Source organism: Ostrea edulis, chromosome 2 (assembly GCF_947568905.1).
Source record: "Ostrea edulis chromosome 2, xbOstEdul1.1, whole genome shotgun sequence".
NCBI classification, from domain to species: domain Eukaryota; kingdom Metazoa; phylum Mollusca; class Bivalvia; order Ostreida; family Ostreidae; genus Ostrea; species Ostrea edulis.
Window position 1 is genome coordinate 104,179,668 of NC_079165.1, and position 17,371 is coordinate 104,197,038.

The 17,371-nt window shown below is 35.7% G+C and overlaps 1 protein-coding gene across 5 annotated transcripts; it reads right to left on the bottom strand.

Moving 5' to 3' along the window:
• Positions 1-1,281: 1,281 nt before the first annotated feature.
• On the bottom strand, positions 1,282-14,470 carry LOC125667252 (protocadherin-7-like). 5 transcript variants are annotated; one of them, XM_056155853.1, is made up of 5 exons: positions 14,445-14,470; positions 11,052-11,088; positions 5,722-8,371; positions 3,695-3,809; positions 1,282-3,164 (listed from the first exon to the last, which is right to left on the bottom strand). In XM_056155853.1, exons 3-5 carry the CDS (start codon positions 8,347-8,349, stop codon positions 2,440-2,442), a joined length of 3,468 nt encoding a protein of 1,155 aa, XP_056011828.1. In that variant the 5' UTR covers positions 8,350-8,371; positions 11,052-11,088; positions 14,445-14,470; the 3' UTR covers positions 1,282-2,439. The 5 variants fall into 5 exon arrangements, with proteins under 5 accessions (XP_056011828.1, XP_048756569.2, XP_048756570.2 ...); XM_048900612.2 differs by lacking the exon at positions 14,445-14,470 and adding an exon at positions 12,419-12,604; XM_048900613.2 differs by lacking the exon at positions 14,445-14,470 and having other exon boundaries at positions 11,052-11,616.
• Positions 14,471-17,371: the final 2,901 nt, after the last annotated feature.

A 17,371-nucleotide genomic window follows, 5' to 3' on the forward strand; every position in this document is an offset into this window, starting at 1 on the left:
GAAACCGCCGCCCCAAGGGTCAGCAGTATGCTCATAAGTCTTGATTACTATATGATGGCTTTTGCAATAAAACATGTTTTTTGGTGTCATTTCATCACAGGAGTCATTAAACGAACTACAATAGCCATCACTTCCATGTTCAGTACACCACAATGTATGGTGAACATATCATGTCCTGTCAATGAGTCAAAAGGGGAGACGATTCTATGCAGGTCATTTGGAATGCAAGTCTTATCGAAAAAGAATAGGATATTATTTTAGTGTTCTAACAGTCTGATTGAATTAAAATCTGATCTTTGATCTGCTTCCGAATCTGTTGATGTTGCTAATCAAAGTGAAATATCAAATTCAGGAGTACATCAATGATTTTTCTAATTGGTTTTCTGGCAGCATATACATTCGTAGACTGTTTTTAAGAAATTCCTCATAATTTTACTGATGCCATTAGACTGGATCCATGAACCTGATTCTCTCCAATGAATTTGTCAAAGCGAGTATCTCGGTGACTTTCTGTTCAACTTACAGTATCAGAATGAATTCGAAATTGGTACAAGTTTGTGAGTTGTGTGTTGCATAGCTCAAAGAACTGCTATTAAGTTTTGGATGAAACTAAATAAATCAAACATGAAATTGTTGCTTTGTACTCAATATCGTATGCTTTTTTCTGGAGAACTTTATATTAATTATAAATCATTTAGTGCCAGATTATATTGTTTGCATGCTCGATGGCAATCATCGATTCAAGATCTAAAGTTTGTGTGTATTAAAAGTAGTGGCGCACATATCGCATGAATTGCTAATGGTAATTAATAATAATCATATCAACATTGTTTTGAAGATCATTCAATTATTTTAGATTATGCAGCAAGATTTTCAAATTTCATCCAATGTGTTTTACAAAGACTATGCCTACAGAGTAAATATGGCCTAAGGTCTGGTTCTTAACCACAGATACCAGTCTGGGAGGTTTTATTGCATTGTTTATGTGCAAGACTATTATGTGTAATAATGCATCTGTCAAAATTTGTCAGACCAGGTGAAATATGACTAAGTGAGACAATGCTGACCAGCACCATAGCACGACCTTGTCTGTCCAGAGGTCATACGATTACAATGACTTCATCCTCTGTCGGTAGAGGAATTACACAGGTGTAAATCAAGAGGACTTGTTTAATTTGATTGTTTATGCTTATGAAGTGAACATAAACAGACATTAATGATGCTTACTTCCTTTGTAGTGCATGTATGTTTATAATGTTTCCTTAAAAAATAAATCATGTAGAAAGAAATTAATTTTTAATTTGCAACACAAAGATCATAATTCTTCAATAGAAGACATAATTAAATTCTACACAAGTAAAATCATATACGTATTAAAAAATATCATCACTTTTTTGAAAAGAAGAAATATATTTTTCAACCAAGTTCCATATGCAAACTGTATATTCATGAAATGAATTGTGCAATGGACCATTAATCAGGGGGAAAAAAATTATATGTTATGAATTTAGAGACAAATTTCTTTAAGATTCAAAGGGAGATAATTCACTCTTAAGATTCCATTGATAGACAATATAAACATATATATTGTTAAAAAGCACATTAAATGTGCATATCAAAATAAAATTTTAAAATTCAAGGTGCAATATTCGTATCAGCTAACCTTGCAACAATATATAAAATAACAAATGATATTTGTCCTATATTATCAATATAAAACAGTATAAAAATATATATACTAATTGTCTACTGAGAACAGTTGCTCGGATATAATTTATAAACAGAATGTCTGAAAGTAAAACATTTTTATGCAAAAATTATTTTGAGACATAAAATAATGATTGCCTGAATCTGGTTTATTAAGTATAACCATGGAAAACTGAGTATTGTACAGGATATATGACAAAGATATTTCCAAGAATCTTTGTTATTATTTAACATGACTACACATCTAAATATGAGCAGTAACAGAAAAACAACATTCTCCCATGTAATGAACATGTCACCAATAGATTTCCTGTACCCATCATTTTGAATTTTATGGTCACCTGATAAACACACGGTACCATTTAATCAAAGTGATGAAAAATACTGTTACAATTTGTATTGTTTATTCCAAGTACATGCAGATCGATGCAAAATAATAAATATCAATAGGGAGATTGATTATATTCCTGATGAAAAAATCAAAGAAATCTGACGTTTGCAATAAATCCATGTGGAAAAAAATATATCTATTATTACATGAACAAGTTGATGAAATGAATGACATCTTTTTACAACAATTAGAGGTAATTTCTGTACTAAGATAACCTGTGTTACATCTCAATATACATATATCACAAATTTGATTAGCACTCATCATTTCATTTCTTATCTGTATGGCACTAACAATGCTTAATTAATTCAAAAGTTTCACCAAAAATTCAAACAACTATGTCAAACTACAACATCAGTATTGAACACACTTTCGAAATTGGAAGGATTGATGGCAAAGCTTGCCAATGTTGTGTCATTGGAGTATTGGGACTGATTTTCAGCCAGAGTTATCTTTCCTGTGAAGTCCAGTGAAGGATTTTGGGAAATCTGGGACTGGCTGTCATGAAGGGAGACCTGGTCCCTATAGTGATTGCTGTGGCTGTACATATCGTCGTCCTGATATGAGATCTCTGTGAGTTCTTGTATTGGATCATATAAATCTGGGGAAGCACTGATTGTTGGAAGTTCTCTTCTCACAGCAGCTCGAGGCTGACGTGAATATTGAGGTCTTCCTCGTGCAAAGTGAATGTTTTTATTATTTCTGTCCAAACTCTTTGAGAAGAATGGTCCAGAATAGGACTGTGATAAGTCTATGTTATTATGCTTAAATGAGGAGCTATGAGACACATCTATTTTATCACTACTTGAAGATGGGTCTTTGGATAAACTTTCTGATTCAGAACTGGATCGGAATCTTGCAAAATAAATTGGTGGTTTTGGATTCCTTCGTAACATTTGTTCATCCAGACTTATGTTACGCTGGTAGTCATTGAAAGTAACTCTTGTCTGCTGATGCCAGGCAGAATTATTTGGAATGTCCTGCTCAGATTGTCCAGGAGAGAGGGAGTGAGAGGATTTATCAGAAAAGCCTGGAGGAGGAAGAGGCACAGAGGAGAGGTCCATATCTGAAAAATTGAGATATCCTCAATAAATCTCATAAAACAGGGTAGATTGGGAACTTCTACAGGTATATTGAATGTGGTTCAACACATGAATGTAACAGTGAAACTCATATTTTCTGAACATGCTTGGTTCCAGAAAATAAATCTTCGGACTAGACAAATCAATTCAAGAATACTTTACTATAGAATTCAATAGCAGAATTTTTAGCAACTGGAATATCGCTAACAATTTATTCCATAGCAGTATATACCTCAATAGTTATCTTTCCTCATTAAATATATACATGTATACCCATTTTTATTGGAAAATCACTAAATTTGAGTCTCGCTAAAAATTCCACTTATACAGTATATTTGCAAAGCTTAACATCCAGATCAGAGAGAATTCAAACTGCAATATTTATTTGCAGATGAATATATTGTATCAAAGACAAATAAATGTGATTAAAATGAACATAGCAGATCTGTAAACAATTTTCTATTCAATTTATGGAATTAATCTACTTTATCATCAATTTTAGATGTTATCTTACCAGATCTGTATATTTCACTGCCAACATCAGCACTGTCACCAAGCCCACTATCTGGGGGTGAGACTTCCCCTATACCACTGTCAACTCGAGCCAGGTCTGGCTTAGTGCCCCTCACCTACAAAAGTTATGAAACTCTCAGTAATAATTGCAAAGAGTAACTTCCATTATCAAACACTTGACCTAAATCATTGTGATACATTGCATATATACAGGTAGATTTAATGCCTCATTTATTAAATAAACTCCAGACTTGCACACTAAATGATGAAGAGAGTTGTCACCCTTGACTTGAATTTGCTAATTTAACCTTATAATATTTGTGTGTTGCATGAGTGCCATGTATAGATTAAATTTGTCCTAATTCAACTTTTAATCAATTTCAAGTCTGCATGGTGCCCTGAATATACCCAAAATAAACACAGATTTTCATGTCACTGAGAGCAGTGTCAATGTGCAGATAGGATTAAGTCCCGGCTAATGGGTGGTAGATCCTTGGAACAAACAATTGGGGACAAACGGACACCAGGAACAAAGCTGTGGGCTTACCAAGGTCTGACGACCCATCATTACGTATATCTGACAGAAATCTATACACCGATAAAAAATACAGAACTATATTTTTGTTAGGTCTGTCCTATTGTTGTCATGCATAATTTAATTCTTCTATTCTTCACGTAATTACTGCCTTGTAGCAAACTGGTGAAAGACTTTGAATTAGTGCTTTTCATGTCCCAGAACAATATCTCCGTCATGTGTTGTTAGTATGCTAAGTATTGCCAATGTCTTTGTACAAAGAATTCTAAAGGTTAGCAACTGTTCCTATTCTTACTGCATCCGGGATGCATACATTATACAGCACTGACAGAATATTCAATTTGCATTACTTTAAACTGCTGCCTCGACACTGTAGACTAATCTTTGGAAAAAGTTAAATTTTCTTATCAATCATCTATTTCCTTCTGGTTGTGTAGGGGTAAGTTTCCCTACCATGTAACATGTAGTTTTTCACTTTTTTGCATATATGTATCTCCATGTATGGACACTACATGGTAAACATGTGTCTGCAGAATTATATCCATTGTCCGTTTTGTTTCATGTGCCCGTGACGCACATGACTCATTTTCAGAGCATATTAACCAAAATTTGTCCTTGTTCAAAGATTTACCCAAAACTAGGTTTTTCTAAGATTAAATTGAAATGTTTGCAAAGGATTTCACAGAATGACATGAAGATTTGTTTGGGGCACTACAGATGTTTGTTTGAGCGCTTTTACACCAAAGGTAGATTGAACTTCACCAAGACCCTGCGAGCAGTTTGTCTTTGACGAGCTCTTACTTAAAAACAATTTTGATAATCGTCCAGCATATGTAAATGAAATGCCAAATGTAAACTCAAATAATAGATTTGATGAAATGGAATAATTATAATCTATAGTGTCAACATTTTAAAGTTGCTAACTGTCTTGTGGGCATGGATTTTTTTCAGAGAACCCAAATGTTTTCGTCCACTCCAAGTTTAAGTCAATTATCCAACACTTGCGAAGAAAGGCTTAATAGTGTCAGAGCGTACACCTCATTTAACAAAATCTGCTACTCTCAATTCTAGTTTTGATTATCATAATCCTAAATGCTCATTTTCAGATCTTACGTATTGACATTTATATGGACAAGAGTGACAGTACAGGCCTTGTAATTGCACTGTATTGGGTTTATTCAAACAAAGTGAATCCACTTCCTTTCTGGCTATTGTTATTAGTTTTTTAACCAAATCCATTACAAGGAAAAGTTTCAGGGATGGTGGTAATAGTTTTGCATTGCTAGCAAATTGATTGTCATACCCTCAGTAATTATAAGTCCACAAACATTATTTCTTGTCACTTACATTGAATGAACTTAAATCACAAAATGATTAAATATGTGACATAGGGGCTATTAAAGTTTTCTTCTAAAGCGTATGGTTACACTGACCCCTGGGTTACGAAGTGGATTCAGGCCCTGTCATGCGTGAATAAAAATGGCATAACTTACTAGTTGTGTGTACATCTTGTCATTGTGAGACGTGCTGGGCATTGCTTCTGTGTACCTGTTGTTGTTGTTTTCAGTTGTCAGTTGTTTTGGTTGTTTTGGAGTTGTCAGGCAGAATAAGCATTTTCTGAGAAGACTCTTGTGCGATGTCTTAAAGTGTTTCTCTTTGTGTTGGTACTTTTTAAGGTCTCTCTTGCGGATAATGCAGATGATTAGAATCAGTGCTAGAGAGATCACCATGGTAACGGAACAGACAACAATGACAATAATTAGATTCTGAGAATTGGATTTTTCTCCAACAGTGATCACCAGGTGGCTCCAGTTGGCTTTGGAAGGGTCTCCAGAGTCGGAGACTGCCATGACAAGATTATAGGTCCCAGCTTCGTCTTCTGTTGGTGAACGCTCCAGTCTGATTACCCCAGTTTCGTTGTCTATCGAGAACAAGTTGTTGAGGTTCCCTTGAATAATGTGATAAGTCAGGTGTGCATTGACTCCTTTGTCTGTATCGTTTGCAATCACTCGAGCGATGATGGTGTTTGGTACAGTCTGCAGAGACAGGGAGATGGAATTGTTTCTATCGTTGGGGTAAAAAATGGTGGGAGGATTGTCATTAATATCCTCCAGGTATAAGGAAACATTGGCAGTGCTGGTCAGGACTGGTGTTCCTCTGTCAGTCACATAGATCTGAAAATGGTACTCCTCCCGTTTTTCTCTATCCAGGAGGATTTTTGTTTTCAGACCTCCAGTTGGATCAATGGCGAAAATCTTTGAAAAGCCCTCCTCAATGTGAAAGTCAAATTCTCCATTTATCCCACTGTCTCTATCCTCAGCAGAAAACTGTCCAATAGTCTTATTTATAGGTTGTTCTTCTGCTACAAGGATGTCATATCTAGTTTGTGAAAACAACGGATATTCATCATTTATGTCTTTTATTCTGACAAAAACTGTTGCTGTGGAGCTAAACTTTTGTTTGCTGACACCATTATCCCTAGCAATAACCACAAAAGTGGTATCTGAAATGTTCTCTCTGTCAAATATACGACTCGCTGTAATGATTCCCGAGGTAGGATTGATGGCAAAGTCAGACTGCATGGTTAAAAACTGGTATGTAACTCGGCCATTTTCTCCTTCATCTTTATCATTGGCAGAGACATGCACTATCACATCACCAATTATATTATTTTCTGGAAAATCAACTTCGTAAATGTTCTTACTGAACACAGGAAAATTGTCGTTCACATCACTGACATTCACATAGAAGAAGGTCTTGTTCGTTTTTGGAGGATTTCCGAAATCGAAACAGTTGATCGTTAAATTGTGCACTGGTACTTTTTCTCTGTCGAGTCGACTACCCAGTATGATTTTGAAGATGCTGGGGTACATTTTTACAATGTTGAAATTTTCATTAGATACGGTGCAGTTGACGGTTCCATTTTCTCCTCCATCAGGGTCCGAGACAACTACTGTGGCAATGTACTGACCAACTTCAGCATTCTCCACCACACCAGTGCCACCTGGTGGTAGATTGACATTGATCTGTGGAGCATTATCATTGATATCTAACACTGTGATGTTTACTATCACTTGAGTGGACAAGGAAGGAATGCCATTGTCTCTAGCAATGACAACAAACTGGTATTTAGTCTCTTTTTCATAATCCAGTGGGCTGCTGATTCTAATTTCTCCATTAGTTTCATCTAACTGAAACTCTTCTTTCAGCTGGGTAGATGTACGGGAACTGTATTCGTAAGTGATCCTACCATTGTTGTTTATATCCTTATCATCAGCTGATAGACGCAAGATGACTGTTCCATTAGCCTGGTCCTCCGATACTTTAATGCTGTAGGTCTTATTCAGAAAGCTTGGTGTGTTATCATTAGCATCCAGCACAGTAATATTGACTCGAAGAGTTCCATTTCTCTGTGGAATACCGGCATCTTTAGCCACAATCACCAGCTGATAGAAGTCTTGCAGTTCTCTGTCTAATTTATCCTCCACTACTATTCCTAGGTTCTCCCTAGAGTCTACATCTTGAACAAGCTTTACACTAAAGGTTGGTCCTCCTGACACAAGTTCATAGGTCAAGACAGAGTTCTGCCCTCCGCTGTCCCCGTCATGTGCCGTGTTTGTCAGGAGTACATGACCTATGTCACTTGCTTCCGAAACCTTCATGGAAATGGACGGCTGAGAAAACACGGGAAAGTTATCATTAATGTCTTCAACCGTGACAAGGACTTTTATAACTTTCAGCAACTCATTATCAGGTTGAAAAACAGCAACTCCCAGGCTGAGGATACAGCTACTAGTGGGCTGACAGACCTTCTCCCGATCGATGACAGTAGCTGTTTCTAGGCGGCCTGAAGATTCACTGATATGGAACAATTTGTCGTAGGCAGTATTCCCAGCATTCCAGATCTGGAACGTTAGCTGAGACATCATCACAGAAGTCACTTCATCCCTTAGATTACTGTCATTAGCAATATTCCCTACAAAGGTCAAGGGCAACTGCTCTTCCAATATCTTGTAATGCAGTTCCTCTGTCTGTTGACCTTGACCTGATCTGATTATGCATACCACCGCTGCCACTATCACAGCACCAAAGATATTCTTCTTACTCATATTTTCATTCATCAGGAGACCTGTCTTTCATGATCTGCAAAAAATAAGGTAAAAATAATAACTTCAACAATATGAAATACGTACATGCAGTATTTTATTCCTGAAATAGTTACAGAGCAAATTATCAGATTTTTGCTACAGACTAGAAATTTAATTTCATGTCCACAATAATTTTACTTTTATCCCAAATGGAGCAGATCTTCATCTGGATAGGAACTTTGGACACAGATGGCAAGAAAGTGGTTCGACACGTTCCCACTTATCACTGAGTAAGTCCTACACAAATACAGTATATCCCTTAAACAGCCAATGAAAACAAACCCTTATCTGAACAGTCCAAGAAACCAACATTTCACTCCAATTTCTCAAACTTTGCAAATTAAAGAAAAACTTGTTTTTAAAAGGACCCACCAGGGAGTTGAACAGATTAAACGTGGATACATGAAGGGCTATCTATCGTAAGCCAGCAAATCTCAGCACCCCTCCTTATCATTGTAAATGGTCTTATTTAGTCCAACAGGAAACTTTTCGATATTAAACCCACTACCAAAAAATGGCCTACAATAGTCCGGAGGGACTAGCTGCCTTATCTGAGGGGGTGTTCTTTCATCCTTATCTTGTGGAGATACTGTGAAACAAGGTGACAATCATTTATCACCCTCAGAGGGGAGACAATCAATCCTAAGTAGTCATGATTGGTGATTAACTTAATCCTGGTGTGCACTATACTTATAGCTATCTACCCCAGGAACAAGAAATCAACAAAGTCTTGAGTAAATATTAAACATTGGTAAGAAATTAATCGGTGTCCTTAGATTTGTAATCTCAGCTGGACATCTCTGGTGTTGAGGTTTCATTTACTCACAACTCACTGCAAGTCAGACACTGTGCATTTAATCTGAATTTTTATATTACAATAAATGTGTAACAAATATTAGTTGAGAGATGGAAATAAAATTGATATTTCATATGCAAACAACGCTGCCCATTTTTACCTTTTTATCATTTTCTTTTTAAATTATACATTTAGATTTGTATTAGACATCAAACAACATTTGAAACTTCTGTAATGCAACAGAATTATTTCATTTATACATTTACTTATCATTAATATTTATTTATTTTAGTAAAATGAAACATGACATAAATCTATTTGATTTTTTTTTTTTAAACTTCACATCATTCATCATTACTTTATAATTGGAAATTTTCTTTCAAAATGTCATGATAACATTTTAAATGCATTCATTTCATGGATCATTTTCAAAAATCAATATCAAATTTCGATATTCAAACAGGTAAAACTTCTATTTATCATCACATTTAAAAAGATTAAATCATGCTTTCTGTTTATTAGTGCATGCAGAATATCAAAAAGGGAGAAATGAGTAAATGTAACAGATTAAATGTTCATATGAATTTACAAAAATGGCATTATAATTCTCTTCTGCAGATTCAATTTCTTCCAAATACTGAAGAAGAAAAAAATATTACCAGAAGTTTGTAGAGAAACTCTGAACTATCACATCTGTTTCTACTTCTGTTTTTACAATGTCTGAATCTGCTTACCTTCGAATGAAGACAAAAAGCCAGCAATTTATCACAAATTGACTTTCTCTTTCTAAAAACACAGCTGATAGTCCTGATAAATCATTTCCAAATAAACAACCCTCCCCGTACACAAAATCAAATACAAGTTTCCGTTGTCAAATTTAAACCTAGCGTTTCCTCCCTGTGCTGAAGTATCGGTAATGACCAGGTATAATATTGACACTGAGGCTTTACAGTAGGGATCTAAACATTATCGCCCAACAAAGATGCACGGCCAGCATTTGTACAAAGGCTTACAGAATCCCCACACACAGTCAACACTTCTCTCTTTACTACAGATTTTTTAAAAGTAAAGTCCATTTGTTAAAACAACACTGGACATGGGACATTGATGCTGAACAAAGACAGATTAACGTAAATTTCATAAAGAATCAATTACACAGATATATCAATCCCAGGAAGTTATACATGATATTATATACCACAATTTTTGTTGACTTATTTTTTTGACACTGTCTGAGATGACAGGTGGCAGTTGTCTCCCCTGATTGCGATGTGTCCAGTGAACAGGTGAGATTATACCCAAATGAGACTATTGATTTGTGGATTTGTTAATGTAACTAAGATGTTTCATTAGTTTTCATTAACTAGATCACAGTACAGGTAATGGAAAGTGAAACAGCCAACTAAAAGAAGCGGACATGATGTCGATAAATCAACCATTACCCACCATCTCCGCGGACAAAGTTGCACTTGGATATAAAAAAAAAATCCCTTTATTTCCAATATCTATGTATGCAAACCTCTGTAAGTACATGCATGAGGGGAGATAATCCGTGGCTGAGAATATCTTTTAAGTGCCCTTTATCACTGACATCTAGTAATCTACACCAGTACCTCTGAGGTAACAGGATTTAAAACTTATGGAATTAACAGTCATTTACTAATTCATTTTATAAACAAACAGGGGGGAAAAGAATGGTGTTAATTTCTCTATCTGCTGATCCTCCTGATCCGTTTTCCCTGGAGTGCCAAAGGCAAAAATCCGACATTATAATATTGACTTTCAGGTAGACACATAGACAGGAACTGCATGCATGAGAGCAATACTGAGAGGGGGAGCTGTTGGAGTTTGAATGGTTATATGTGAATGAGAGTCTTACCTGATGTAATAGCTCCTTCATCTAAAGTGGATATCACCTGAAAAAACAGGATTAGACTTTCAGCCATCAATTGTTTTAATCGCACTGTAAAACACAGTCAGTCAGACAGAGGTCTCAGCAGCCCCAAATCCAAAGGCTGCTTCACGTTATTCAAAAGCTAAGTGGACCATTCAACATTTGCATATATCACGGATAACTGCTGATTTTTAACTAATTTTGTAAATGAAGAAACCTCCCTGTAACAAGCCCCTATCATGTCCAGAAAACACACACACAAATTAATTCAATCTCACCCAAAACAAATCTTGAAAATAAATTTAGCAGTTTTAAGAAAATATACACAGTGGTTGATTATATTCATAAATTCAATAATATTTTGTTAAACAGAAATTATTCAGATCCCACAATTACTTGCTCCGGATGGGATGTTTAAAAGGCATCTACAACAATTTTACGTGTTAACCATTATGTATGATTTAAATACTCATCTTTCTTAAAACGCTCTCTAAAGAAATTTGAAAATAAAATCCTCCACAATTTTATTGTGTTTTCTTCCATGAGTCATAAATTAAACTATAAAATAGAAACCATGTTGAATTTTCGAACGTGAAGAATTCAAAGTCAGAAAGAACAGGGAACCCGTGTCGTTTTGCACATTTAATTGCATAATATTCAAAAAAACTTAAACCCTTTAAACACATAAATTCAAAAGACATTGTAAATATTATTGGGAAATCAAAGAAATTTGAATACCAACTCAAATTCGTTTGTAAATTATTCATGTATTTAAACAACAGTCAACAAAATCTTACAAGTTCCGAACTTCGCCCTGTATCCTACAGAATCTTGATAAACACTGGTGAATTTAGAGAGAGGTGCAGATTTTACCCCAGCGTGTGCGTTGGTCAGTTCAATCAATTTGGTATATTACATGCATTTATAAATGTCAGCTTTAATTAACTGTAATTTTGTGTGTTTGTATGAACGCTGAACGGAGGCTGTTTCTTTTGAGTCCACGTTCATCGCAGCATGCACTAAACTAAAATATCTGTATCTGTCGTTTTTACATCTATACCACTTAAGCTTCAATATTAATGAACAGCGTCGCCAAACATCTATCCCCGATTCATTAACAGGTCAACAAAACCATTTCGAATTTACAAACGCAAAAATCTATATATTTTTTAATGAAAAGACCCATTTTTTCTCTACGACTAGCAAGTTTTTAAAAAATAAAAATGTCACGATATTCAGAAATAGGGTGCATCAATATTTACCGCACAGAAAATCCTTTGAAGTGAATACTATCGGGTGCGAAACAGGTGCGCGGTGCTTACATCATGTCTGTATAACTCAGTATATCTTACCTGCAAGATGCAAACGGATAGACGTCTCAGAAGCTGATGACAACCTAACAGCAAGGTGCGAATTTACCTGTGTCACAATCAGAGTTGCCCGACAAATTTCAAAACTCAAAATGTGCACACCTTGAATTTGGTTTTATTTGGATAAAACACAATCAATAGCGGCACCGAGAGACATACAGTGCCTGTGTTTGATTTCAGGCTGACAGCGCCTTGACTATAATTATGGACTGTTCAATTATCTAGATCTTCTGTTCAACGTAGAAATCAAGGGTATAGACCTTTTTCACTCTCCCAGGTTCGGAACAACAAAAGACAGTTTACAACAAGCATGATAATTATATTAAAATTGAGAATGCTAACAAAACAAAGAAAAATATAGCATTCAGTTTTTGAAGAAATGGAAAGAAAAGGGGAAAAATGAAAAGTTTAAATGTCATTTTTTCCCTCTCAAATGATGAATCATTTCAAGGAGCATATACTAATTGTGAGGACAATCGTTGTAGTCAAGGAACTGTGACACAAGAGAGGACCTTTTCGTTTTCATTTTACTGAAAGTGTCTCTTTTTCTCCCCCTGACAATGGTTAATTTTCCAATTACAGGAACGCATCCCCACTTTCAGGGCTGGTGCTTTTGTCTGATTTCACACAAGTTTTTTTTAATCTGATATAGACTAACCTTCGTGTGATTTTCACAACTTTCTTATAATTACACCACGTCACGTAATTTATTAGATAAAACAATTGCCATGGTCACCATAAACAAAATATTAGACAAACAGAATGTGTCCTCTTCGACTTTTTTTTCTAACAACAATCTACGTATGATTCATTTAGATACTCACCATTTCTTTCAGTAATTAAAATAAAACGCAGATTCCATATGAATTTCTCATCAGTGTGTTTCGAGGGACTCGAATAACGTTTAAGTGGTCGAGCTCAAGACCGAGTATTTACTATTGTTCCCTGGAGTCGTAAAGTTTTTATTTTTGTCTAATCCGAGGTTTCCCAGGATAAAAATCAGCCCGAAAGTGTTATAAGAAATTAAGGAAGCTTGGGCCTGATCTTTTATGTCTTATCTAATTGGTTTAAAAAGTACTTGTCAAAACCACAGTTTACGTCCCCGTTTTGCTAGTCTTTAATCTTGAATTAAATGTTATTGATGGTAAATTTAAAAAAATATATATATACAATTACCGAAATTATTCAACTTTTTTTCGTGCTAACCCCCTTCCGAATGTTTGCCCTTTAAGTGATGTTGAATGATCTGGAACAGTCTCTGAAAGATCGCACGTGCCTTGAATTTGCAAACATTAAAAAAGAGTTTAACAAATATCGAAAAGCGAGTCTACATCACCATCCTTGGTAGTTACATATCTTCCATTTTCTTTAATTTGACTTAATTAATAGCAATATAATATCACAGAAATTCTATCATTCATTTTGGGTCAGTGTGTTGTAGTGTATTGTTTATTACCAAGAACCACGCAGTTCATAGGTTTGACGTTTTTACATAGAATAAATAAACATAAATATAAACAGTACTTAATTAATGGCCGATTTCTGGTTGCCACTGGACATTATAATGGATTTATAGTACGGTACCCATCGCTCTTCTTGCACCCCTCTCTCCCTTTCTCATCATGTCCCTAATTCGTAGTCCTGTCTCATGGCCCCTGCAGCATGTAGTGCTGAGGATCATGGGACAACACTAACCAATTCTCTCTTCCCCTATGGTCTATACTCTCAGTCACGGATTCTTTCTCTCTATTTCATATTTCTCTTCTCTCACTGACTAATTCTCTCTCTCTCTCTCTCTCTCTCTCTCTTATTCTTTCACTCATTAATTCTCTTATTCTCTCATTCACTGCTCTCACTCAATTCCTCTTTCTTTCTTATTCTCTCACTCACTAATTCTCTCATTCACTAATGCCCCCCTCTCTCGTTTAATATTTATTATTTTCAATGTAAACGTACCTTACCCTTCATCTAACAATAGACAATATAAATATTGAAGTATCTGACTTACCTGTCGGAGAGCCTGTCGTGAATGATGCCTTCCCGAGACCTCGCTGGAGGTAAAGCCTATTGCGAGATATTACAGCCCCCTCATGTCACACTCACAATCAAAAGAGGCCGGGAACACGGCAAAAGAAGATGACAAAAAATTGATGCAATTACCCTGCTCAAAAGGTGTATCAAAAGAGATTTGTACGATAATCCGTGAAGTAAAGTTTAAAGTGGGGTGTAAAATCCATTAGCTCTGCTGAAGATGTGATCCGTCTTCTCAAACCATTCCCATTATAGCAGGGACCCATGCTTCAACAATATCCATTCTTATCGCCGCTGCCATCCGAGCAAAACCCAGAAAGTAGCAACATCAACTATATGAAACGGGTATATAAAATAATATAGTCAAGGTTATTGTAGAAAATGTCGCTTGTTGGACTGAAGAGAAGATAACAACTTTTCACAAAGACATCCGAAAATTGGCCGTAATTGTGTTTGATATATTAATAAATCTCTCCTACTAATGGTGTTTTAATTTCACGAACGAGAAATTTAGCAATTGAATTTTGCAAAATTATTTTCATAGTTGGGGTACTCTAGAGTTTTCAGGCGTAAAACATCTACCGAAGGGAAAATAATTATACGAAGTTTTATTTCTCTTTCAGGGGTGGTGAGGGGGGGGGGGTAACCTATCAGACACCCCTAATATGTTATTATTTGTTTGTTTGTTTGTGAGGTTTTTTTAACATAAGAAATGTCGATACTTTGTTTCGTTCGTTTTATTCCCATTATACATCAGTATTCGTCCGTATCAGATTATTCAAAAACTCAGATTAAAACTTTATAGCACCAATGTGTGAAAAGCGAGATTCGTTTTAATAAAGGACTTGTATTTGTATAACATATCGGTCGTAAAACTCGGAATTTATTTTCCAAAATAGTCAAGAAAACCTGCATTCTAATCATCGAAACATAAAATTGGTATGAAATGCAGATGATTTGTGTTGTGTTGTCAGAGAATTGCTCTCCGTTCTCTTGGTCGGTGTCCCAAGTTCTCAGATTTCAACCTGATGACAATGTCTAGGGGAGAGAGCATGTGGTTCAGATCATTAAAGTGGATCCAAAGTGCATACATTTCAGAAGCATTGTAAACGTAGGGAGAATGACATGTCGGAGGACAGTCCCCTGTTCATCAGAATGATGAATGGGGTAGGCACTCCATAATTAGGAACAGGTAAGGAGGCCCCGGAAGCAGGTATAGTTAGTATCGTGTTACGAGAGAGAGAGAGAGAGAGAGAGAGAGAGAGAGAGAGAGAGAGAGAGAGAGGCGAATTACACATTTCATTTTGAAACTTTTCAAGGTGAGTCGTTATTGCGATTAAAGATTTCATTGTCATGAATTCATTATCTCGTAAGTTCGTGAATAGATCTCGTGTTGAAATTTTTTCGTTATTGCGAGAAAAGATCCCTTTCTTACGATGTCATATAATTATGTATGTGGAAAGGGAATAGCTGTATTCGTGCTTGTCTTCACATCAGTTTTTGGAAAGTGGATCCAAGATAGAAATGAAGTTCATAAGATATTGTCCTATCACGGAAGCACTTTGGTATCAATGAAAAAAAAAATTTTTTTCGTAATTATCTCGATCGAGATCGGATCTCGTAATTTCAAGATTTCGAAACCTTTTATCGTAATTACGAGATCATTGCTAGAGAAAATGTTCTTTTTTCGTAATTGCGAGATAATTACAATGAAAAGATATTCCTAGACACTAATCGGCCTTCGTATTCTACAACATACGAATGTCTACCATGCTTTATTTTCTTCCTTTCATGATCGTGCGGAAACATCAATGCCAGTAGAAGGAAATAGCAACCCAACATTGTTTTCCCTGTGCATGCGTTGTCGTGTTTCGGGACAACAGAATGAGATAGCACTACCCCCTAAAAGTGACCTTTAAATATCAACAGGGCGGGGGCTTCGGCCTTAGATTTAATTTTGATAGATGACAGAGACTGAGTGAAACGGAAACACCATCTAAACCAAGGTCAGATTCATGACCTGCACTCCTACTCCATCTGAGTGAAACGGAAACACCGTCGAAACCAAGGTCAGGTTCATAACCTTCACTCCTACTCCACACTGGGCTATGACAAAAAAATTACAATGCTGTTGCTAAAATGAGGATGCTTACTCGGTTGTTGTTGTTGTTGTTGATCATAATAGATTTGTAATCAAATGATAGCATCGATGATAAACTAAATCTATTTTATAATGGTCCTGATTTTTACCACTTACAAGAACAGAGTAACGGATCATCAGCGTTGAGTTATAATTTGTTTGTCTAAGAAAATCTTCTTAAAAAGGGATGAAACATTTGATGCTGGAGAAAAAAATCGACACACAGTATTAAATCACAATTACAGAAGATAACAGATTATCAACAGAGCATTTAGTACTTTGAAAACAAGTATTGAATAACGTTATTATTAAGTTTTGTGTTCTCTACCGTGATCAATACACGCTTCGGTGATGTTAGCCCCACTGGTGTGTCAATAAGTTATGTATTGACACATTTTTATATACGTACATTTTCACCAATTAACAAATAGATGCATTATATCTTAGAAACACTTCTCCTTTACCACTGGACATCAAGGGGGTCAGATGTTTGCATGATTATGGTGAGTACTCAAACCTCTGCCAAAATGACCATCAAGTCTTCTGCCATCTGACAGTGGCATATTTATAGTGAGCAGTGGTACACAATCACATCAAGGTCAGCGATTTTATAGTAGAACTAAAAATAAATAGTCTTTTAAAATGTGCAAATCTTATATATGCAATAGATAAATAGATAGAATTTCATGTGTATATGTTTTCAACTGCAGAGCCCTCACCGAGAAGCATCTGCAAAACGAGAGCAATTTGTTACACAATGACAT

Coding starts and splice junctions, on each gene's coding strand:
- LOC125667252 (XM_056155853.1), bottom strand. CDS start 8,349: ATGAATGAAAATATGAGTAAGAAGAATATCTTTGGTGCTGTGATAGTG. Junction 3,810..5,721: donor ACAAGATGTACACACAACTA/GTAAGTTATGCC, acceptor TAACTTTTGTAG/GTGAGGGGCACTAAGCCAGA. Junction 3,165..3,694: donor CAGTGAAATATACAGATCTG/GTAAGATAACAT, acceptor TCAATTTTTCAG/ATATGGACCTCTCCTCTGTG.